Here is a 25,833-nt window from a genome sequence, read left to right on the forward strand (position 1 = left end):
ACTGCTTGTAAAGCCTATGCAGCCCAAAGCAAGCTCTGGGTCCCACCTGCAGAGTGGCACAGTTGTCGCAAGGATGACAAATATAAGTGTCAGTAAACTCTATGAATCATCTTGTTTGCTAGGAGCAATGGTATTCAGATTGCCCCTCTGAACTGTGTCAGGGCTGTATTACTCCTTGTGCTGAAAGCAGTGAGTGCCCACTCTTATCTCCACTCTGCTCACATACCAGCTCAGGCTGATGTTGTAGTTTCACCAGCATTTCTTTTGTCCTGAGTGCTTTTGCCATTGTGTCACCTTTCTGTTGTGGTGGTATAACTCTTGGTGAAGGCTGGTGCTGAAAAGCACTGAGGAAATGGTCTGAGTTAAAAAAACCCTTTCCTTTTCTGTGAGACTTGTCTCCCCTGCCATGGAGCTGTTTTCCAAACTTATTATGCAGCCAGAAAAATGTTTTTTCCAGCACAAGTCAAGGGTGACATAGGAGCATGTATGAGTAATGGCGGGGGGTGGGGGTGGGGAAGGTTGATTAAAACGGCATTGCTGCCATTAAGGGTGCTTTTATCGTTGCAAACCTACCCTGTAAACAGACTTGCTCTGCTTGAGCAGGCTATGCTTAAGAGAAGCTGCTTGTAGCAGCTTTATGAATTCTGACATGCTGCTTGCGTGCATTTAATTGTATTGTGAATTCTTTGTAGTTTGGATTATCTTTGATATTGATATGGTGCCTTGCACATTGGGCCTCGTGCCTGGAGCCTCTATTCAAAGTCTTTTTTTTTTTTCTTTTACCTTTTTTTATTTAAAGCAGTACCTCACCAAATGCATATGAATATGACCATAACTTTGGTGCACTGCAAAAACCTGTACAAAAGAATAGTATGTACTATTGTTGTTGTTAAGTTTCTAGAGGCATGTCCTGGACTGGAATTTAGGAGAATGCTCCTGTCCCAGTGATGGCATTCTGGGTTTAGGGGGTATGTCTGAGATCAAAATACAGCTTACTAAGAATAACTCTACTCCTTTTATTCTTTGTTTTCTAACAAAAGGAAGGGACAACTCTTGTTGGAGTCTGAAACACAAAGATCAGTTTGTTGACTTGGAAATAATTTGCATTGTATCATCAGTCCTGAAATGGCTTAAAACAACATCACAAAAACCTGATTCAATGCTTCTCTGTACGCTTTAAGAGTATGGGTATGGTTCATGTTGGTATCGTGCCCTTTCTTTCAGGAAAGTTATTTGAGGTAGCAAGTAGATATTAGATCAGGCAAAACTCAATAGAAAAAAATAAAAAGTGGCTGGAAACTGTTACCAGTAGTTGAAGGTGGTGTTTTGCACTTTGCTCAGGTACATATCAAAAGGCAACTGGGAAGGAGAAACTTCCTGCTTTAAAATATTGTTGCTGGTGGAAAAGATCTTTTTGAAGAAGGACAAGAAAGGATTTCTGTATAGTTAAGTTTTGAAATACAGTATTTCTCAAATGTATCTGTTTGGGATTTGGGGGCTTTTTTTGGTGGATGTTTTGGTTGTGTGTTTGGGTTTTTTTGTTCTTTCTTTAAAGACTTTCCAGCTAGTATTTTCAATTGTTTTCTTTTGGTAAAATGTTTTTTGCATTGTTTTTAATGAAAAAGTATTCGCTAAAGCATCAAGAGTACCAAAATTATTGGTCAGATGTGCTCATTTATTTTCTTAAGTAAATATTGCAATATTTGTTTACCATGTGGCATTACAAATAGATGGGGATCGGCAGCATGAAAATGTCTATAATCTGTTTAGAGAAGTAGTAACTGGTAATGTTGTCTCCTGTGCAGGTGAAATTTACTTACGTAGGTATATTGCAAGTGAATACCTTAGTGTATTTTGCAGTATTTGAATTTATATTTATATATATTTATATATATATACATATATTTCCATTTATAACATTCACTACAATCCCTTTTTTATTGGTTTAGATGTACAGTTGGAAATACCTGGATTACATATGTTCTTCAATCACTTTTTTTAGTTGGAGCTCTGTGGCTTGTCTTTTCAGTACTGAAATAAAAGATTGACTTTTGAAACTTTAACTGTACAGAATGGGTCTGACAAGCTTAATGAAATTATTGTAATGCCCTTTGGAAGTGCCTTGTCCACCCTTGTTTCCTGTGACTGAGGCGAGTAGAAGACACTGTGTACGCAAGCTGAGAGGCTAATGGAGTAAGCTCAGTGTTCACTGTCAACTTTGAAATTAAACCTTCCACAAAAGTACTTGTGAGTATTCTGTATTCCTCAGAAACTTTGTTACAGATGTCAATTCCCTTTGTCCCTTGCAGTGTTACTGGTGTGCAGACAACAGTGTTTCTGTAGCATGTTCTGTACCAAGCTAGGTTGGTAGAGGAGTCAGCTTCCATTTGTTGTTACACGAAGGAGTGATAAAACTCTAATGCCTGCCTGTAAATGACTTTATTCATAGCTGCGGTGTTGGGGAATTTCACTCATTTTAACTTCTGACCGTGAACACAACTCTTACGTTTTAAAGAAGGAAGAAGGTTGGGAGGCAGGAGTGCAAAACAGGAGCTGTCGGGGCACTCTGTGCCTCCCTCCAGCAAGCCCTTTAATGAGTGTTTGAAATCTTATGGGGTGAAAAAATCCCCCAGCTGAATTTCAAATTATCCTGAAACTGCTTCTCATGAACTGATGTGGTCCACTTGATCAGTTAGGGAAGCTTATCTGAAAGTTGCAGAAAAAGTGTTCCTGATTATGGGCTGGACCATGCTGAGTTCTGGTTCAATCTGGAATTTTTCCCAGTCTGTTGAAATGAGTCTGCTGCTGTATTTCAAAACTGAACAGCTTAGATACGCCATTTAAACTATGTTCAAAAGTATGGGATGGGAAATTGCCTCTGGAGCTGTGGAAATTGCGCAATTTGGTGTTCTTGCTTTTATCCTTTAGAGTCTTTACATGTGTACTTGTGCAGCGTGGTTGCATGCCATCAATTGCTTTCATCCAAGGTGCCGGAGCATCTGACAAAACTTCATTGAATCTAAACAGACTTCTGTGATAAGCAACGGAGCTACTTTTACATATGGTGAAATTATATGACCTTGGTTCACTTGTTGAGATAACAGCAGTGGGAAGAAGTCCAGTCCTCCATTCCAGTCTGTGGAAAAGCATCACACTTTTTGGGTATAGTCAGCTGGATGAACCTGCAGCTATGTAATGTATATGGAAGACAGTGTTGGTGAGAGCAGATTCCTTGGTTTGAGCACGAGCAATGAAATCATCCTGAAGCAAGGTAGAAGAGAAAAAGTGGAGACAAACCACTGTGTTTAGAAACCTGTTTGAGGGATGAGAGCTATGGTGTTGCTTTAGGTTTAGAAGGTGGTATGTGTCCTGGTAATTTGGCATAGTAACTGGGATATTGAACTGGCACACAACACTTTAGTCTTGTTCACAACTTTGCTGTGCTAACTGATGGAAAAAGTGCACCTCTCTCTCTGGTGACGGAGTGCTCCATAACAAAGAGTGAACCAGACATACTGACCTCTTCTGCAAAGCACTGAAACCTGTACGTGAGAATGCTGTGTAAGACTTTTTTTTTTTTTTCCTGATAATTTAAATGTGTAGTTAAATATAAGCTTAAATCTTTCTTTGCACTGGAGATAGTCCAGTTTTCTTTTCTTTTGCTGCTGTTGCATGCTGAGTAGACTATTAGACACGTGTCTGTTTCTTGTATACTGGTGTTTTACAGGAACATTAGTATTAGGCTGAGTACTCTGCTGCTTGCCAAGCTTCGGCACTGGAAGTATTATTGTCTCCTGGCTTATTCAGATGTGGCACATCCATTGCCTAATGCACTTTGCTGATGGGATTTTTTTTTTTTTTTTGAGCTATTTGTATTTGGCAGTCTTTCAGGATTGGAAAGAGGGGAAAAAATAAGTGCAGCAGACTTGGCCAGATGTAACTGGTTCATCCCTGATGTGCTGTTTGGCTGAGCTGATCTATTTTAAACTGTAGAGATGTCTTGTGATCCTAGGTGGTCTCTGAATGCTTGGGAAGATGGTAAAAACTACTTCCTACTGTGGTGGAAAGTACTGACAGAAGAAGGAAAATTCTTAGAACATACCTGTGACTAAACCTGTGCATTAATGTGGTGTTTCATTCTGTTCTTCTCTGAAGTTACCTTTCAACGTTTTAAGCTGCCTTCAAAAAGTTCTACCATTACAAACTCAGAGCCTGCGTAATTCTGCTTTATACACTGTTCTTGAGCTTCCTGAAAATGCAAAATAATGAAGACTTTAGAAGTTTCTCTTATCAAAGGAACCGTGGTCTAGCTAACTAATGTAGAGCAGAAGAAAACTTTCACAGCTGTGTAATGTCATTAATACATTTTGCTCATACTATCAGCCTCTACTTTGCATTTTGTGTTAGGCAAACTCCTGCATCTTGATTGCTTGGAAATTGAAGAAAGAACTGAGATTTTTAAGGCTGGATTTTTATAACAAGATCTGGTTTAAAAAACACTGTAAGATGCTTTTGCTAATCAAGCCAGTTAATGTTCTTAGGTGATGGAGAGTTTTGTTTTCATGTAAGCTTTTGAGGCTAGGTTGTCATCTGAATACTGTCCCATGCAGCATTGCTTTGCTCTTGGAGAAACATTTTTCTTGTCTCCGTAGATCTTTGACTGCTCTGATTCACCTTGACTGGATGTTTCCTTTCTCTTATGCTTGTTGCCAGCTATGAACGTTCCTCTTAAATACTTTCTTTTGAGTTCTGACCCACAGGACTTCCACAGAACGCTCTGGAAGTGCAACACTTCTGTAGGTCTTAGAAGGGTAACTGCACAGCAAGTGGAAAAGAGCATTTCTGAAACTGCCATTAGTACTGAGTCAAAGCAAAGATGCTTCCATTTTTTGTGTTCACACTGTGTGCCCAACCTCTGTCAAACTGGATCACCCTCCAAGGGTTGCAGTCACCTCAAAAGGGAAGGGTGCTGTGGAAAGTTACTGATCAAGAAGTAGTGTAAACAGCATCCAAGATGGCTTGAGTGCTACCGAGAAGCTTACTCAAATTTCAAGCAGAATCAAATGTAATCACATTTCCATGCATTCATCCCTGAACTCAAACTATAAGCACAATGCAATGTTGACAAGTGCCTTTGATTACAGGATGAGTCTGCAGGGTCATTTCCTCCAGCTGCCCCTAACGTTCAGATGTCTCTTTGCCATCTGTTCTCCATCCCTCTGTGATTCCTCCCTTGAGTGCAGAGTACAAGAAGTACTGGGAAACATCTGGCTTTTTCACTCACCTCCATTTCTGAAATCGTATTTCATTTCTGTACTAACTCTGGTCAAGTGTAGATTAATAACTTCCCTTTTTTTTAAGTGAACATCTTCTTTGAGATGCAGGAGAAAAAACCAGGAGTGTCAGGAGAAATTAGGTGTCTATTTCTGTGCATACTACTCTGTTGAATTGTTCTGGCTGAGAGGCCTGAGGATCCAGACAAGGGTATAATGTACCTTTGTGGGTTGCCTGACTCTGAGTATGTTTTGTAGTGGTTGACTAGACCTTTCATCATGCTGAAGAATGTTGACTTAGTAACAAACCCCCCCCCCTCATCCCGCAAACCTAAGGCCTTTATATCTCATTGCATGTCCCTCAGTGATTTGGAACCTCCAGCTGCAGCTGTACAAATTACCAGCTCTGGACTGGAGAGATTTAGGATGTTACAGTGTAGCAGCTTCCTGGACCACTCCAAAAATCACGTCCACAACAGTTGATGTGCCAAGATTGAATCTGGGAGCAGCAGCCTTTTTTATTATACTGTCAGCATGCTTCCTTGGGTGGGAGGAGTATTCTGGTACTTGAGTTTAAAAACACTTAGCGCAGATTTCCTTTAAAATGGCTCGTCACCCTAAAGCTCTGCCATTGCTGTGCAGCCGCTGCCTGTGTCACGCTTCCCAAAGCTCACAAGTTGCACTGTGTGGGTTGCTGCAGAAGGTGCCGGCACAGCTGGTTCCAGCTTTCTTTTGGAAGAGCCTCCTAGGGAGACTGCAGTTCCTGATGTTTACAGTGCTCAACAGCATGCCTGCTATACTGCATGGTAGCTTAAAAAAAAAAAAAGAAAAATGGGGGAGGGAAAAAAGGGTGTCAGTTCTAGGTCAGCTGCCTTTAGATTTTATGCCTGCCTAATGCAACACAAGCAAAATCAGAGCAGAAGGAATGCATTATTTTGCTGCCTAGAGTATCAGCCTAGGACCCAGAGGGGTGGTGGGTAGGTTGAGCAAGTGCAAGGCTGTGGGAAACAATGGTAAAGGAAATTAGCCCATGTCAGCAGGAGTGAATGGTGTGGGAGCAGTTCAGCTTTTGTAAATTACTGCATTAAGGAGTGAACAAAAGAATGTGTTGCAACTCCACACCGCTGTTATCAGTGTTACTACTTACTAATATTCTGAACTTGGCAAGATTACAGCTAGCACAATAAAAGTTCCATAAAATGACATTGACTTTGCAATGTCGTTTTGCCACAGCAACTACAGTGATGGTAGCTGAGTTGAGCGTACACTGTAGGCAAGATATAACTGTAGAAAAATGTCTTCCTTTCATAATGATGAATATTTTTCATTTTATTCACATCTTAAGGTGAATATTGTGTTCTTAAGGTAATTATATATCTTATCTCCCTTTCCTACAAAACTCCTTTCTGCTGTATTTTCATGTTACAAAAGACAGCACTGTCTCCCTGTCTTTGTCTCCTGCAGGTGGAAATTTGTGGTCCAGTTCTCTGTATTTATTGTTCTCTAGTGGTGAATAGCTACAGGTATATTGCCATTGATTACTTGGTTACAAGACATCTTTGGAAATAGGAAGGCTTATCTGCTTTTTTTCCCGATTGGTATTGGCTAGATTAGCAAGACGTTACCTGTGTAACAAGTCTTGTTCCCGTTTGTTGTAAGGAGTCTGCTCTGCAAGCTGAAGTTTAGCTCTGCATTTCTCTTTTTGTTTAGCTTCCATGGAGTGCCCCTCATGGTGATTAATAATAATTTGTCATTGTTCCATTAAGTGGTAGGTAAACACAAACTAAGTTCTTTGTCAGTCCTTGGTAGCAAATTGCTTTTTTCATAATTATTTGGATGTATGAGATTCTCATATGCAGTTAAGAACTCACATGCATTAACTATTAACTGTTAATGAGGACAGAAGATACGATGGAGCCAACTCAGTGACTCAGCTTGCCATTGAAGGAAGGGGATGGTCTCACTCGTGTCCCTTCTCATATTTTGATATGAATAACTTTAATCAAGTAAGTAGATACAAGCAATAGTACTCATAACCAAAGTCAATTCTAAGCTGTCCTATGTGGAGGTTCAAGAATGACACAGAATTCAGTTATCACAGAGGAGAAAGAAGGAAGATTATTAGACTGATCACAAATCTCATCAATGTTAGCCAGGTCTGTTTCGCTTGTGGCCTGCCCTTTGTCAGTTATATTGGGAAGGTTTTGATAACTGACATGAGGATGCTCTTGTCAGCATTCCATGTGCTTCACCTTAAGAGGTGTCCATAGAAAGTTTTAGTCTTACCAAAGCACAAATAACTACAGTGTGTACTCAGAACAAGCAGTCTTCATCACAACGAGAAAATTAAATATCGTTGGTCCTATTTTGTGGATGCATCCACAAAGCCCCTTAATTTTTAGTCTTATAAAATGCAAACTTTAGATATCATCAGACATCTTTAATTCTTTTCCTTCAGAGTATTTAGTTAGCACTTGCATTCCCTCTACCTTTTTAGACTTTACCTATAAATTGTCTTAAAAATAATATACTTCCTATGTAGGTTAAAACCCCAGACTGCGCTATCTTTTCAGTGCAGGTAAATGCCACTCATTACCCCTCTAGATCAGCAAAGTTTTATATTCTGGTTTGCTTGGTAACTAATGATGTGTATGTACTTTAGAAACACCACAGCTGTAAATAATTCTTACATATATTTATCAGAACTGTCCTTGCTGTAGAGGAAAAAAAAAACCAGAATGGGTAAAAGCTCAGTATATTATGAAGATGTTAGCTTGTGGAGGAATGAGTAGGGATCACTAGCACTGTGTGTATGAGTGGCATGATTGTGTAGCACATCTGAAAGTACCAGATTGTGTTACTGCTATCTAGCCCCTGGTTCTCGTTTTGTGAAAGCCTGTTTAAAGTGACCCAAAGCTTAGCTGATGTGGTCTTGAATGAAAAATTGAAATGCTGCAGAAAGTTTTCTAGTTACATAATAAGCAAGGAGAGAAAAAGAGAATCTGTTAAGTCCTTTGAGTAAGGAGATTAGTCCGAGTTGGATATGGCCCAATTACTAAATCGATACTTTGTCAAAGCTCTTTGATAAGGGTAATGATGTGTCATTGTCTAATGGAAGTGAGGTTGCATTAATAAAAATAATTATATCGTAGGTGAACCTTATTTTAGCTTCTAGGTGAAAGTTGTCATGTGATATGTGCCATGTAGGCAGGGCTAGGTGACTTTCTGAGCTGGCATCACTGAGCTGGGATCAAACTTAAAGGAGCCATGTACAAGTCATGCACTGAGGGACCAAAAAGAAGAGCTTCTGTCCGAAGCTGGGTGCAGGAGCTACCTACCGTGGCAGAGGAGTAGCCAGGTCAGACCAGTTGACTCTGGGATGGCTGACATGCAAATGTTCAAGTAAAGGGTTTTTGGTAAAGGTAGGGAAGCACTGACAAGAAGTTAATGTTCTAGGAGCTTTTCCCCTCCTTACGTTTTTGCCTTTCTCTGAAACGTTGGGAGTATGGGGAGATAAAACTGGGGAAGATAGACTGATGTCCATGGTGTTCATTTCTCAGGTGAAACTGGGAGTCTTTTCAGACACTTTGCCCAGTGTCTTTCTCATACTTGCATTGAGCTGATAACTGGGTTCAGACTTGTAGAATTCCTTCCAGGCCATGACTGCAGGGACTGTTTGGACTTAATGTGTCTTTCTATGTGATGTGGGACACTAGTCCCTAGGATTGCTTTCACAGGCATCACTGCAACCCCAGGTGATGCATTTAAGATATTAATATATTGTTGATGCCAGATCTTTTCCTGTCTTACTGTAGTACAATGTACATTTTGTGGTTTTGGCTCTCGTGTTGTAGCATGTCCCTTGTGGCTTGTGGTGGACAGTGATGACTCGCTGAGGTGAAGCATGTGAACTTTTTGACTACAAATCTAGTACATGCTTGTCTATTAGTGTGAAGGACTGGACATGATGATCCTGTGTCCCTACATGATTTCACTACCAGCTTAAGGGGATCTATGACAGGGCCGTTAGTCCATCTTTCTCCCTGCCTGTGGCATCCCAGTTCGTGCATCTCAGCGTTTCCTTTGTATGAGCCTGTTCAGCTTTACAGGTCTGAGTTGACTGAAAAATATTTTTTTCTTTTTTCTCAAAAAGACCAAGATTTCAGTTAGGTCAGTGAGCTGCTGTGACTTAGCCCATAGCTGCCCGAGGACTGGACCTGCCAGCCGCGGTCCGTGGGACTGCACACTGGGGCTTCTCCGTTCAGCTGTTGCTGGCGATTCAGTCAGTGTATATGGACCAAGAAAATACCCATATGATACTGGGTATTTTCCCATATGATTTTTTTTTTTTACCATATGATTCCTATGGGAAGGAGCTTTTCTGTGCCTGTTGCCAGCGTTCAGCCTTGCTGTGAAGTCTGTATTGTCAGTTCTTTTAACAATTTATAGGCAGGCGGAAGGAAATACAAACTGGTATTTAATTTACACAGCATCAGAATCCATTAGTCTGGCAGAAAACCAGTCTGAAGTGTGATTGCAATGAAATGTGTTTTCTCTAGTTCTCTGCTAACAGACTAATTTATTGATGTAGGTGAATGACAGATTTGATATTAGTTAAAAAACCAAAGCATTAAATAGAGGTACTGTGTAATTAATTCTGTAAGGGTGACTAAGCAGGGTAAGTTTTAGAGCTCTTATTGAATACTGCCAATGGGGAATTTTACAAGCAGACGTTCTAATATAGTTTCTAAGCCTCTTTCATCTGTTTTTAGATGTCCAGTCTTTAAAAAGTAATTTGTATTTATTTTGAAATTTACTGTTCTCTCCCCAATATCTACTTTAAAGTGTGCATGCAGATTGTTGATGTGCTCAAAGGAGTTAGGGTCCATATTTTTAAATGGACTGGCTTCAAAGACGAAGTATGAAATTTTTATAGAGATGTATTAACTTATTCTTTAATTAAACTTGGATATTTCTTAAAGTACCTCTGTTGCATAGAGTTGCTTTGCCTGCCTTCTGTCCCTCGGGCAGAGCCATCATCTAACAGGAACAGTGTTTACAAGTGATAATACCAGAAGAGACCACCTAATGGTAAGCAGGATGTAGCCAACTTCCCTGTGAGATGAATCTTTCAAAAATGAGTTTTAGGTGGTTGAGAGAAGGCAGAAAGGATAGGGAAGGTGATGGAAACTTCTTTTGGGGAAATCCGTAACAGGTGATACCCAGCTGAAGTTCAAAACTTTGTTACAGGATATAGGTGAGTAATCCATCTAATGTAATAGGCAGTTTGTGTGCGTTTGCCATGTGGCATAAGGGAGTAATGTAGTTGAAGTAACACCAATTATGTAAGCACAGAGCCTTGGGAAATAGGAAGGGCAGAGCTGGTATTTCCCAGGTAAAGCTTAAGATACCATCTGCGAAACGTCTTGATTTAATTACCTTCAGAACTTCAAGAGCAGAATTAACAACAGTACACCAAGTGATTCTGAAACATGAAAGTATAATTGTGCCTGAATATGTAAGCCAATATTACTGTCATTTCTTTAGCTATCATTTTGAAATCAGTCCTGCATGTGTCAATGCTTTCTGCAGGCAATTCCCATCTTCCAGCAAGCTCATGGGGTGGAGGCCCACCCCCCATCATTACCTGCTTGCCAGGCCAGAGGGTGATGCTCCAGAATCTTTGCTATTGGAATCTGCCTTGGGTGGAAATTATCCCGTTGCAGTTTGTACTGTGTTGTCATATTCTCCAGTCTTTTCCTAAGGGGTTACTGTAAAAGTAGCTTATCTGTCTTTCTAATAATTAACTTTGCTCTCTAATGCAAGTTCTTAATTTCAAGTGTTTTAAGTTCTCACTGAGTTTTAGAATTTTCTGGAGTGACAGAGCTTACATTAGACTGTTTCGTTTTGCCTGGTTTTCTGTCAAGTTCTTCTGTTTCTTTTTGTTCAGTAGCCATTCAACATAAATCCTTACAAAATTACTATAGAAGAGCAAAACTTGATATCTCTTCTAATATTTAAAAACAATGTCTGGGGAATAAATGACCATCAAGAATAGCAAATATCTTTCATGTGGGGTAAGCAAAGGAATGTGAGAAACTTCTTGTTCTCATTTAAAAATAAGGAATGTTTGAGGCATACCAGCAATTCCTATTACAACAATCACTAATAGTTTTGTGTGCTAACTGAACTTGAGCACTTCCAACAACTTGCTACCTACCACTTGTCATCGTGAGGCATTCTTGTATGGTTTGCTGTGGTATTTGTGGCATTTTTGGCTGGTGTAAAAATATCATCTACCCTTGCTCCTCCAGTAAAGGTAATGAGTGGTCCAGCTTAAAATGGGTTCTGCCAAGCTGTTATGCCTTAACTCAGCGGCAGTTAGTGGGCTCTTTCAGCTGAGCTTCAGGGGACCAGAGGCCAGCAAATGACATTGCTCTTTTAACATAGCCCTTTCCATCCTTTGCCTCACTTAAAGCCCCTGTTTTAATAATGGTGAAGACACATTTCTTGAAAGATGTCTTCAGAAGTTATGTTAGTACAGCTGGCTTGAAACTAGGTCCACAATTTTACTTCCATTGACATCTTTAAACAAAAGAAAAAAAATAGTTCTTATTTCTTTCTAAGAACAGAGTACCTTGCATATGTGTTTGAGGTGATTTCAGTGCTTGTTTTCCAGACGTGTAGGTTTGAGAGTTCTGCTTCTATGTTCTTTAGAACTTTTCAAGTTGGGCAGACAGAACTTATATGACTGCATTTTTTCACGTTCATGTAAATTGCTTCCAATATGTCATTTAAAATAACATAATTTTGAAAATTAATCTGCCAGTGTGACTTTCCTAATTTCAAGTTTACTACAACCTAGACACTCTGCTCTAAAAAGAAAATTCCCTATTGTTAGTGTATTTTAGCTGTATTTTAATGTTACAGGTGGAAAGTGGAACATTGGGAATAAAAGTTCAGATGTGCTGAATCTGTATTACATTAGCAGGTATGTAGATTAAATGTATTTTTTCCAGACTGAACTGTGGCTATGCAAATGCTTAATGTGCAGATGAGTTTACAGCATGAAGAACTAAAGCTGTGTATTTAACAAATGGTCTTCTATGCCCCCAAGCCTCTGTCCCTTCAGGCCAAATATTTCCAGTCTGACATTTAGAGGACAAGTCCTATAGACTTAAAAACTGCCAAACATTATGAAAGGTTGTATTATGGTCAACATGTTATCAGGTTACTTCTTAACAACACAGTTGTACTGTTAAAAAAAGCAGTCTTTCAAAAATGGTTTGTTTTTTTCTGAAGCACAAGCTAGTTGTTTATCTTGTTTGTGGGTACCTGGGGGATTTTTGGTCTTCTATTTTAAAAAGAAGAAGCCTTGATCATACTTATTTTCCAGTATGTATGAATTTGTGTGAACTAACAGTAACAGAATAAGACAAAATACCTTCCATGCTGCCATTAACTCTACTTGTAGGTAGTTAGCAAGCAAAAAATCCTGAAAACCTAACAATAATGCAAACAATGGTTCATAGAAATGGACTTAAAGGAAAACCAAGTAGCTAGTTAAGAAACTGAGTAGAATTGTAAAGCACATAGTAGTGTTATATAAGGAAGTTGATTTGGAACCTTTTAACTGTAGAAAAGTTCTGAACAGCACTGTTTTTCTTGCAGACATTACTCTTACTCTTGAAATATGTAGTTTTACTGTTCTTTGCTTACCTTCAGATTCAGTGTAATTGATCAGTCAGTATGTCTGTGTGGTGAGGCTGTGGCTTCCCTCTGGCTGGTACATCCTTCTCTCAAGGATGGTAACTAAACTGCAAAAACGTTTAGAACAGGTTTAGCAACTGCTGTGGACTTGTATCTTGCTTGCTTGCTTGGTTATAAACAGAAAACAAAACTCAAAGGCTAAGAGCCTCTGCTGGTTTTGCTCTTGTGAGACCTTTTAAAGGGAGAAGAGCTGCAAGTGCTGAGGTCAGGAGAGGTGGGACAAAAATGCCTCCTCATCAGCACAGCAGGGGCTGGGAAACGTGAGGTCTGCTATTTTCATCTGCTGCCTTTCTACTATGGGCAGAACTCATCTGTTAGAAATAGTCTGGTTCCAGATAAAAAGCTTGCTTTTGGTCCCAATGCCTAGCAGGCATAAGAGTTGCTGTTTAAACACTGACAGCACATTTGTCTGACTTGTTGACGCTAATTTTGCTTTACAAGTCAAGTGGATAAATGTAAAGAGCTGTCAATTTGTGAGGGTGAGAGGTGTCAGGGTGAGAGGCTTGCACCATAAGAGGGAGGAAAAGTCAATCAACACCCTCAAGCCCATAATAAATGGCAATTCAGTTTGAGCCAGCATCCCCACAGAATTTTCTGGATTTTAGAGAGCATGTTTTGAAACAGTAGGTTACTTGTTTAACTTAGGTTTTGGCTAGCCTGTGGATATCATTCATAGGTTGGCTTAAGGAGCAAGATGGCAGGGGTATTTGCAATTTGCCTCTAACCATGATATCTTCTCTCTCATGCCAAAAGATGGCCCCCAAAGTTTTCATTGGAAAAGGAAGAGGATGTCTCCTGCTTCTTCTGATTTTTGCCAGCACCTTTATAAATATAAAGCTTTGTAGCAAACAGTGATATAAACATAGAGCATATGGGAATGGTCAGCAAAAAGGCAGTGACATTGAGCTGGGAAATGCTGATACTGGATGCTCTTTGTGGAAAATGTGATCTTTAAAGAAAAGTGCAGAGGGAATATTTTCTGAACACAAGACTGATGGTGGTTTCAGGTGTTCAGACACAGGACGGAAGTGCAAGCAGGAAAACAAGTGGGTAGCAAAATTAGAATTGAGAAGAGGTAGATCACATGAACTCTAATGAAGGCAGGCTAATGTAGAAGTGGAGATAAGGATGAGACTGCTTTTCAGGAGTGTTAAGGTAAGGACAAATGAGAAGATGATAGTGGGGAGATCTGAGGAGAGAGATGGATTACCATGATGATGGCAGAACTGGCTCTCCAGAGCTGCAGCTAGCTTAGCCTGGAGGAGATGCAGAAGGGCAGCCAGGGGAAAGGAGCTGGTTCTCAAGGTGTGCTGCAGCCTGAACTAACAAAGGTGAATATGGTGTGAAGATTGCACAGGGGTATGGAGAGAAGTCATATGACAAAGTGAGACACTGAGTGGAAATAGGAGAGGTGCCCTTCAAATGTGTTAGGATTTTTAAGAAGTATTTTCTAGGGGGAATAAGACAAGGGAGGGGCTGATGAGTACTTGATTTTGGAGCAAGAAATCAGTATTTGTATAAGCATACTTTGAAAAGTTTTACATATGTAGGTGTTGCTGCATGCAAACTGGATGTGCTGGATAATTGCTGTGAGTTAATGGTATTGTCAGTGGTGCTATGACACTTCATGATCCTGGTGTGGAAACAGTTGATTCATCAGAGTAGTGATTTGCATGCTAATTATAACATAGCTAATTATGGTATTTAAAAGGGATATGCAGACATATTGGCACCTTTCCTCCTTCTCCACCTACCTTAGAAATACTTAGTTAGAAAATTAAAATTTTCAATAGTAGATGTTGCAAAGCTGAACTTTTGCATGTATCAGTGACCTGGACTTCAAGTAGAGATGGTAATAAAAATAGATTTAAGCAGCTGCTCTTTATTTATATTTTTCCTTTAAGACAGTAACAGTTAACCACAGCATGGTTTCTTGAGATAACACTTTATGGGATGGAAGCATCTTGCTTGGTATGTAGAGATTACAAAATCATATTGTTGTGCATAACAGCTCAGCTATAAATTAGCTCCAAACATAGTGCGATGTCATCCGCTAATGCTCCCTGATCTGTTTCATGTCATGCTCTGTTAGCACTCTCTCTGTTTTTTCCATTCTATTTCCTGAAAAACTTTTCCAAGACACTTTACTGACCTTTATTTTATTAATTACAAAAATCTCTATTTCTGTTTTGGCTTGTTTTCCTGCAGGGAGCATCATAAAATCTTAATCAAGTGAAAATGGCCTTTACCAATCTGACATCAAAGGCTGTATTATTGTATGATGAATGGATTAAAGATGCCGGTGAGTCATTTAAATCTAAAACTTATTAACTTTTGATAATTTTGAATAGCAATGTGTTGTTATTCTAGGTGTACTGCTTATCAACTTAGAAGTAGCTTTGTCTTCCTATAAATGTTCCTAAGGCTTGTCAGGTTACTTATTGATATTTTTAACTATAAAGAACAGACTAGTTTCTGCATTTTAAAAAAGCAAAGCTCAACTAGTTTATGGGTATAACCTCAGCCTAAATAAATTGCAGACAGTGTTTCTTCTGTCAGTGTTCATGGCTTACCTAAATATATAACTTACATTTTTCCTGCTTTAACTCTTTTTCATTACCAAACAACCGTATTTTATCAGTTAACTGAGCTAGATGCATGGTGTTACTGTATTTTGCTTTTACAAAGTGAAAGAAGTAAAAACCCTGATAAATTGTAATATCTTGAAATTAGAGTACTCTGATAGAGTTCTGTTTTGAAAAGGAATATTAGTCTCTTGTGGCAGCTGGTATGAGGATATTAAACACACTTTGCTTTAATATTGTTCTGTAGTTCTGCATGCTTTAACAAAAAATGACAAAGAAGATCTCAAATTTGGGGTTAAGATCCATCTGTGTCAGTGACATCCCTGGGTGTTCCTTACTGTGGCAGGCATGTAGTGATGGGGGTTAACTTGGGGTTACCCAAGGGGTAAGCTGGGTTACCTGGGGTTTCCTGGGGAAAACTTGAGAAGCAGTTAAGGTTTGATCAATAAAATGACTAATTTATATTTTTCAGTATAGCTGAGAACCATTTCTCTTGTTCTGTAAAACCATGTAAAACAAAAAGCATGCAATTGAGAAGGGAGTTTTATCAGTATGACTTGTGGGGTGAAGTGGATTTGGGTGAAGCCGGGTGATGAAGCATTTCTGATGCAGTGTCCATGACTTCAGAATTTGAGTTCCTCGTTTTCCTACCTACCAGTGCTTGCATTTGGCATGTCTTAGCATACTGTTAGTGGCAGGACATGCTTTCCTCAGGATCAAGCTAGGAAGACAGACAGGAGAGTTTTGGTGGTACCAGTGCAAGGGGTGGATGCAGAAAAAGCCGGCAATTGTGAAGAGCTGGTGATTCCCTTGCAGTGCAACACCCACAGGTGCCTAGTGCTGCGGTTCACAGTCCTTGTTGGCCTGCAGGCAGCAGCACTGGGCACATCACAGGCTGTGAGCATTACAATGTGCTTTCCTCCTCAGTCTGTTTTAAAACTTCCAGTGGCTGTAAACAACATCAGAGGGTCTCACGGGAGATAGATTGCTTGAGTGCTATGGGTTGAAAATCACTGACTTAAGACATTTGGCCATGAATTAAACACTTTTCAAATTGTAGTCGTTCAATTTCACCCCCAAAATACAGCAGCAAATGGTGAAAGCAGCAGTTTGAGTCAATAGTTAAGTTTGGGGTCATTCAGAAACAAATCTTCCAAAGATTAGTTCATAAAAATTAAAATATATATATATTAAAAATACACAAAGTTCATAGCAGTTCTGCGTACAGAGAAATGCAGAAGTCTTTGGTGAGCTGAGGCAGTGATGAACCACAGAAGATTGCAGTGGAATCATGGTGAAGCTCCGAGGGGAGCGCCTGCCAGCGTCAGCTGCAGGGAGAGGGAGCAGGACTCTCTGCAATACTTCTGTATGGGATAACTGGAGAGGGAACTTGCAACACTTAGACCACTTGAAGGCTTGTAATATGAAAGTGTGTGTTTGTCAGGTGGTGATGTGTCCGGACTGAATATACACATGCCTCACGTACTAAGCTACAAATACCAGCTGATGGGACAGAAGGTCTCCTGACTTTAAAATCCCCGTATTTAGTATGTCTAATGTCCTACTGCTTATAAAGCTCAAGGATCTTTAACAGTGGGGCTGCTCCCAGTCTGTGACTTGAACTTTTGAAATAAGGTTCGTGCTTCTCCAGAAGAACGAAAACTCACATGGAAATGCAACCTCAGCGATGTGCTTGTGCAATGCCTTCCCGTGGTGCCCTCTGAGCCCCATGCGTGTGAGAATGCAGACTTCTCATGAAGGAGACCTCTAGGCAGAAAACTGTCACTCGTGATTCTGTGTCTCCTCATTACGTGTGAAGGATCGATGCAGAAAGAAGTGTTGAAACCTACAGGTGCTAAATCTTGTTGTCTAGTCGGTGTGGATTTGAGGTGAATGGACTCTGAAACATGATCAGTGATAGCAAAACCTAAACTGTTCAGAATGAAGTACCTTTCTGTAGCTATTTTAGGATTTAGTAAATACTGGACAGATCTGATTTCTTTTTTTTTTTTTTTTTCTCCTCCTCCCCTCTTCTAGATCCAAGACTGGAAGGCTGGCCACTCATGTCTTCACCTTTTCCAACAACCTTTATCGTTGGAACCTATGTTTATTTTGTCACTTCCTTGGGACCCAAACTCATGGAAAATAAAAAACCTTTTGAACTCAGGCAGATAATGGCGTTTTATAACTTTAGTGTGGTAGCCCTTTCTTTATATATGACTTATGAAGTAAGTACTACTTTCATTTGTAATGTTTGTATGTATTTCATGCATCTAACTGCTACACTTTTAATACATTTATTAATATAATTCCCACTCTGTAGTTCTCTAGTAATAAAAAAATATTATTCTGATTTTTGTAATTAAATTCCTCCAAGCAGTTTGCTAAACTAATTGAGCTGATACTTGAAAAAAGGGAATAAGTCGTGCCTAGAAGGAAATATTATAAAATATTTTGTGTCATAATATATAATCTACAAAGTCAAAAATTCTTATTTATTTAATTTCCCTGGGCTGTGGCAGGTAAACCAGACTACATGTTTTTCTTTGTTGTAATTGCTTCTCTCCTACAATGTGACAGTCAACTATGATGTTTCAGACATTGTATAGAGTATGTTTACTGTGCAATAATCTTTAGTTAGATCTGCCTTTTAAATTACAGAAGTTAGAAAATCTAATTTGGGGAATCCTCATCCTTTAAAAAAAACACAAAACAAAACAAAACAAAAAACCCAAAACAACAAAACAAAAAACCCCAAACCAACCAAACAAAAAACTCCAAAACCCAAAGAATGAAAATATTTAGCATTGATTCCCCACTCACCCCCAACCCCAAAGTAACAAATGTTCTTTCTTTCAAAAGGAATGTTAGACTTGAAGAGTGGAAAGCCTGATGAGTTGTATAGCATTATGGGCTGAATGACCTAAAATTCCTTAACCATGAATGATACAGACTGTGTAGAAGCATTATTTTAGAACCTTAAACTTTAAGATAGCTAATGTTTGTTGAGGGGTTTGGGTTTTGTTGGTTGGTTGGTGGTGTTTGTTTTTTGGTTGGGTTTTTTTGGCTTATTGGCTTTGCATGGTTTTTTTGGCTGGTTATTTGGGGATTTTGTTGGGTTGGTTGGGGTTTTTTTTGTGAGTGTGATTGGTTGTTGGGGTTTTTTTTGGCTGGTTGGGTTTGGGTTTATTTGGCTGTTTGGTTTTTTTTTTTTGGCTGGTTGGTCTTTAAAGTGTAGCTATTTAACATAACATTGTGTGAATGATAGCCTTATACATTTGTTTGGTGAAGCTTCACTACGGTAGTACTGACCCTCTTTAAGTTAAATCTGGCTATGTGGCTATTTCAGGTTTGGCAAACTAGCAGTGAAAAGTTGTCATATTATAGTGCCAAACTGGCAGGATACCTTTCTGTCTGCTCAATTTGCATAAATTTCATCATAAGTTACAGTGGAGTGCTTGACATTTCTTTTAACAGCAGTCTAAAGGCAGTGCAGCAGCAGCTATCTGTGTCATGAGTGTTGTGTGGAAAGCGTGGGCCAGATGCACACATTTGCTATTTAGACCTTGTTTTGAAAAACTGCCAAACTTCCTTTTGTGATTTGGTGCCAAGTTTGAATTTGGTTATAACCCTCAGAAACAAGCAAAAAAGAATTAAACTTCTTTTAGTGTCTGACCCTAACACAGTGTTCAATTAATCTGCTGTCAAGACTTCCACGTTACAATTTCATGAAAGACTGCGTGGATGGAGTGTGACAGATTGAATTTCTGCTATTGTCTGTGCTCAGCAAAAAGCTGATTCTGTCCCTCTTTGGAATGAAGCTATTTGGTGGGTGCTTTAGTATTGTGCTGTCTTGATGGTGTTTCAGATCTTGTTTTATTTAAGCAACTGATTCTTTCAGGAAGTTACACGGACTAAACCCCTCCATCTGTTAAGAAAGCTGAACCACCTATTGTGCCTGTGTGTGGTAATGATCAGTGGACAAGAAGCACTTTATAAACAGAAATGAGATACAGCAGGCCCTGCTGGCTGCCAGACAAATGAGCCAAGTGTAATATTAACAACATTGCTGTTTTCCAAGCTTTAATATATTATAAGAGAAAAGATTATATGCTATTTTTTACATACAGGCCTTTGGTCATGTGTGTGCTCTTGATTGTAAAACTCTAGCTCTTCATTGCTCATATCAGTGAAAGTAATTTAATCATGCAGTTTGACTAAGCAACATTTTAGAAACTACGATTTTAAAAATATAGTGCATAATAATTTCTTCCTTGTCTTTAATGATATTAAGCCATATTTTTCTGTTATGTTGGTTTTCTTTCAGTATTAAGATACTGTGCTGGTTTCTTCTCAGTATTAAGACAGTTGGCTGTGATAGCAGTTTTCAAAAAATTGAAAAATGTTTGATTTGTTTTTGTGACCAGATTGACATGCTAAGTTGCTTTTTTTAACATTGGGTTTGAGATGCAGCTGTTTCTCCTCTTCAGTTACTAATAATGGAATAATGGGTGCAGGAAGAAATTTTTTTATAGGTTTATAGGTGTGGTGCTGGAATTGGAAATTCATTAATCTGCAACAGCAAAGGATTTTATGGTAGCTAGCCCACACAGAGGTAGATGATGGACAAGACTGCTGATTCAACAAGTTTTTGATATTGTTTTCCTCTCCTGCTTACTGATTACAAAAGTAATCCAAAATTAATGAATTTTTCAAAAGACATAAAGTAAATCTCTGCCTTTTCCCTTTACTCCAGTTTCTTATGTCGGGTTGGGCCACAGGGTACTCATTCCGGTGTGATATTGTTGACTACTCGAGATCACCTACAGCTCTAAGAGTAAGTTGCCAAACACAAAGCCAAATTGTTATGCTACACTGACTTTATTTTTAGAAATTCTTTTTGAGCAACCAAATGCACTTCTGTAGAGTGGAATGCACTAAAATGGAAATGCTGTCTTGCATAATGTAGATCATGTGAGTTAACTGGAGAATTGTTAACTCAGATTGTTTGGGAGAAAGAAGGAAGCAACACACTTGTTGGCTTGTTCTTGGTTTTAAAATTCCTTCAGGATTAAAAGATGTTTTGTGTTTTTAAAGAAAAACCAAACAAACCATATACTTAAATATTTGTCAACCTTCTGATGCCACTTACTTTCCTTTATAGTTACTTATTTTTCTTGCAGCTGCTTAGTTTTATTTGACTATCACGATTTGACAGTTTTTGTGATTTACTCTTGCAGATGGTACGAACTTGTTGGCTTTACTATTTTTCCAAGTTCATTGAATTATTAGACACTGTAAGTATTTGTAACCTAATAAAAAAAGTAGTGATGTTTTCTTTTCACAGTAGAAGTGGTGCTGTTGGGGCTGGGGGCATAAATTGCTTTTTATTTAGCCCTCCAGTCTTCAGTTATTGGGATACTATCAAGCTGTTCACCCTTATTATCTCATCTCATCTTATTGTCTCATTACACTGTCATTCCTTGATCATCAGGAAAAATTTTAATGAGGAAACACACCTTTAAAAATTTAGGAAGCCCTGATAATTTTCCTGTGTAACAGCTGAATACGCTAACCTTTTGTGCTATGGCAGTGCTTGTCTCAGCACTGCAGATGAACAGTTGAGCATGCTGAATTTTTTTTCCATGTCGTCTTCAGATTTTATCTTCTGCATTCGGAATATTTGCATCAGTAGCTCTGAATACAACATAAATTTCTGTACCTGCCTGCTCTAGATTCCTGTGTATGCCTCAGGGTCATAATTATTGATGTATTTGGTATCAGGCTGGCACTCTAACCTGTTTCAACCATCCAAGCAGCAATGTGTTAAAGCAGAATGCAGACCTTGCTCACCACCATCAGCCATCTGTCTTCCCCTCTTCCAGAAACCGACATCTAGGAGGGTTCCTTTAGCTATTTTCAAACCAGCTTCTGAGTGTTGGAATTGGCTGTGATTTCTTTTGCCCTATTGCATGAGGCACAGTAGTGGCCATTTAGGAGCTGACCCATGAGCAGCTAGGATGTTCTACACCCTGCGAGCAAGGTTAGCCATCTAACTTTCATCTGCAAATACTCATGATTCAGCATTGGAAGATCTTACTGACTGAGATGAGTGGAATGGTAATGGAAGGGTCAGGAATGCTAAAACTGGAAAAGCCTGATGAGTTTAGTCCTCTATTTACATTTACTACCCACTAGTTAGACTTGTCCTTTTTAATTAGTTCTTGACCTGAAAAATTATTTTTGCTTAAATTTGTTTTGTTTGAGTCCACCTAATCAGGTACCCGTTTCTCAGCAGCTTTTTGGTTTTATTGCAAAAGTAATTTCTTAGCTGTATTTGTCAGCTGTCATCAAATGTTTTCCCTGGCCCAACAGACTTCTTTTATTCTGTGCTCATTTGCTTGCCATCTGATACTACCCTTTGCATGACCTGACTTTTCCTTATACAGTTTTCTTGCTTTGTCTTCCCTTAACACTTTCCTTGAAGTCTGTCCTGTAAAACGTGGCCTGTCAATATCGATTAAAAATACCTACATATTCTGTCCAATTTTGCCTTTTTCCAAGGGTAGCTAACTCAATGTTCATAATAAAGTGCTTTTTATCTGACTTAGTATTTTCTACTGTGCCTGTATCTGTTGCTGGTTCTTCAGTTAATTTTCTCAAACAGCCTTGCATTAGAAGTTCAGGGGACTTAAAATCTGACGTTTCTAGACACTTCTGAATCCAAGCAAGTCCTTCTTATGCTGTCCATTGCACACATAGGTGGTGGCTTTCAACACTTGCCCTGGCTTTTGGGACTCCACAGGTGGATTTTACATACTGGTTTAATTTTTTTAAATTAATCTGCATATCCAGAGCCTCAGTTTTCTTCCTTCTCTCTAGACCACAGCTGTGAAGAATTTTTAGATGTATAGTAGTGAACAGCCAGCACTGATGCATACAGGTTTTTATAAGTATATTGGGCTTGATTATCTCCTGTAACATACTGTTCATTAAAAATCTATTTCAGATATTTTTTGTGCTGCGTAAGAAAAACAACCAAGTTACATTCCTGCATGTCTTTCATCATTCCATCATGCCATGGACCTGGTGGTTTGGAGTCAAATTTGCTGCAGGTAGTGGAGAGAGAGTTTAAGTTGTACATATCCTCTGGTAGTAAAAGTCAACAATGCTAGACAAAAATATTTAAAGAACAATTAAAAATCTTGCAAACATCAGTGTTTTTAAACGTAGATGTTTGCAGGATTTCATGGAACATCTGAGATCACCATAATTATTTAATGGGTGAGGAGTACTCATTTTTCCTATTTGACAGCATTTTCTGCAGCATTGGTTTCTCATAGAGGGGAAAAGGTGCAGAGGAGAGAGCTGCATGTAAGCAAAGACCATTATTAAATGAAAAAGAGATGTGACTGTAAAATCAGAAGTGCTAGGGGAGGTCTAAAAGGCAGATAACTGCTGAAACTCCTTCAGAGCCATTTTTCCTCTCAAATGTAAGAACTCGGAGTGGAAGACTGTGTTCTCACTTGGTTTTGCCTGTTTAAGAAATTATTCAGGCTGCTTTGCAGTTATTTTTACTGGCTTTAGGCAGCATTGTTTTTTAATTACATCTAATACTTTGTCTTTCACAAAACCACAGAAGTATTTTTCTGGACCTTACATATTACAGAAACTTACCAGAATTTTCATAAATTGAAAGTTTTTTTGTCCACTTCTAGCTTACCTTTACTTTCTTCTTTACTGCTCTGTGTCTATGTATGCAGCTTCCTATGCTATATTATTAGTGTGCACCACTAATAAATATAGCTTGCCATGAGAATAGCCTGATAAGCAGAGTGGAGAAATGCATATTCATTTGGTAGTCCATCTCTAGGAGAGTGTTGGGTTTTTTTAGTAGTGCATACTAAGGGTGTGTGTATGTTTCTTCACACATGTTCTCTGGCATTATTTTTTTTTTCTCCCAGAAAATAGGCAACAAATTGATGAAGAAAACCACTGCTTGTTAAATCTGATCTGTTAGTGCTTGTATTATGAATACAAAAATAAGACTTGGAAGCAGTCCAGAGAATTTGTAGATAGGATCCTTTGAACATGTCCAGTGCACGGATATTCCTAGTACATGAAAGGATGTGCTTCCTCTGTATTTGTTGAGTTTCTGTTATTAGACATGATCAAGACAGCAGCTTCCTTTCTCAAATATTGCTGAGTAACAGGTATTTTAATGTAATGATAAAATTGTGAATAGCTTTCTCAGCATACATTTCAGTGTGTTTAGAGATTTGCAAAAAAAACCCCAACAAAACCCAGCAACTATCAGTCCGTCCTCTTCAACCTTGAAAAGTTTCCATTTATATGGGATTAACTTTCTGCCTTTTATCTGGACATCGGATCAGTATCCCAGCTACAAGCTTCTGCTTTTGCATCAGATTCAAATTTCCCATGTGATAATTTGACAAATACTTTCAGCAAAGTATGCAAGAGCTGTTTTGTCCTCTGCCAATAATTGTCCCTCCTAGTCATTCAGAGCTGTGTTTATTCCTACAGCTTTATTGCTTATCTTTATACTAATCTTTCCAAATATTCTTCTGTTTGATAACTTGACTTTTTTTCCAAGAATTTCATTCCTGCTGATGATTATCTTATATTCAATTTCATGACTTTTTGTCCTTCTAAATAGTGGCATTGATCAAGTTTTCAACCTGTTTGTAAAAAACACAACAGGTTTGAATGGAGATGCTTCTTTTCTGATCTGAAATAAACAGGGAATTGTAAAATGGTGCTTATGTATGGTGTTGCTTTTTGGAGCGTATTTTTGTACTGTTGATTAGGTTGTTCTTTCTTTTTTCTCTGCTTTAACTATTTATTTTTTCTTCTGAATATTCACTGTGCAAGCCAAAAAAAGTATGTACATTGGAGCAGTAAGAACATTAAAATTATTTTTAAAAATACAAATATCTAAGTTTCAAAGAAAGTTTGCAATCACAGCTGGAAGAGTTATGATCTATCAAGCTGGAAGATTACTGTGAGCTACTAAAATCACAAAATACATTTTATTTTTAACTGGAATTATTCTTAATGGAAAACTGGTGCTTTTTCACCTTCACTAAATGTCTGCTTTTATGTCGTTTTGTTTTCTTCCTGATGGTCAATATTTTCATGTTCATATTTCTCTTAGATCATTTTTACCTATAATTTCTTATGTTCATTAAATACATTCAGGATCATACAACTCCGTAGTTGATCCAATGGAGAATGAAGTACTTCCTTACTTGCTTTGTGAAATACTCATATCTTACTAGTTTCATTCATGATTGTGCCCCCAAAGGGGCTACTTGGCCTTAAGTTTCCTTTTCACTGTAAGTATGCTTTTGAGGTGGATGATGGATTTGTGAGACCCTTACTTAAGTCATGATTCCAAAAGATTGTTGCCTGAAACAGATTCTTTCCCTGAGAATCTGGAAATCTGTGTTGGGCAGAGAATTATAATTTGTCCTCCAGAGCTTTGCGAAGTTCATCGTGATGTCTGGAAAAGAGGTATAAAACACAAGAAACACTGTTTCTACTAAACTCTGTTTCCATCATGTATATGTTTTAATAAAAAAATTAACCCAAAGAATGGCACTAAAACCTGTTACAGATAATTAGGTCAGCTAGGTTTTAATTCTGTTTTGGAAATAGATAAACCTTTCTGAGAAAGGAAAGTGATACGATCCCTCAGAAATGATGTCAAACTAATTCAAGTTAAATAACTTGAGGGTTAATCAAAGTCTGTAGGCTTTGTGGTACATGTTTTTAATATCTTGACTCAAAACAAACTACTAGGACTTGTAGCCACCTACTAAGTGGCTTTTTAAGTACCTGATCCAATAATATTACTATATTTTGGTTTTCTACAGGTGGTTTAGGAACATTTCACGCTCTGCTGAACTGTATTGTCCATGTTGTCATGTACACTTATTATGGAATCTGTTCTTTGGGACCAGCCTATCATAAATATTTGTGGTGGAAAAAATACATGACAACTATACAACTTGTGAGTAACTTTCTGTTTGATGTAAACACCTCTTAGAAAGCTGATTGTGGCTAATGAGGCTTAATGCAGTACGTTTATGCTTTAGTTATGTTCATATGTGTAGTTAACAGCTGGTATAAGGTTTACTCATGTTTTAATTGAATAAAAACAAAGTTGTGAGTCCCCTCAGTTA

At 38.5% G+C, this 25,833-nt stretch overlaps 1 protein-coding gene across 3 annotated transcripts in view; it reads left to right on the top strand.

Annotated features, from left to right (window-relative positions):
• ELOVL7 (ELOVL fatty acid elongase 7) overlaps positions 1-25,833 on the top strand; it is a 53,182-nt gene that overhangs the window by 24,459 nt on the left and 2,890 nt on the right. For 2 of the 3 annotated variants that reach the window (XM_037373574.1, XM_037373576.1), the window contains exons 2-7: positions 15,252-15,345; positions 17,666-17,856; positions 20,385-20,465; positions 20,869-20,925; positions 22,638-22,743; positions 25,525-25,661. In XM_037373574.1, coding sequence (XP_037229471.1) covers positions 15,282-15,345; positions 17,666-17,856; positions 20,385-20,465; positions 20,869-20,925; positions 22,638-22,743; positions 25,525-25,661 — 636 coding nt within the window. In that variant the 5' untranslated portion in view covers positions 15,252-15,281. Of the gene's footprint in view, positions 1-12,180; positions 12,265-15,251; positions 15,346-17,665; positions 17,857-20,384; positions 20,466-20,868; positions 20,926-22,637; positions 22,744-25,524; positions 25,662-25,833 lie in introns of those variants that run through there. The other variant, XM_037373575.1, reaches the window with a different exon arrangement.

This window comes from Falco rusticolus, chromosome Z (assembly GCF_015220075.1).
Source record: "Falco rusticolus isolate bFalRus1 chromosome Z, bFalRus1.pri, whole genome shotgun sequence".
Classification (NCBI taxonomy): Eukaryota; Metazoa; Chordata; class Aves; order Falconiformes; family Falconidae; genus Falco; species Falco rusticolus.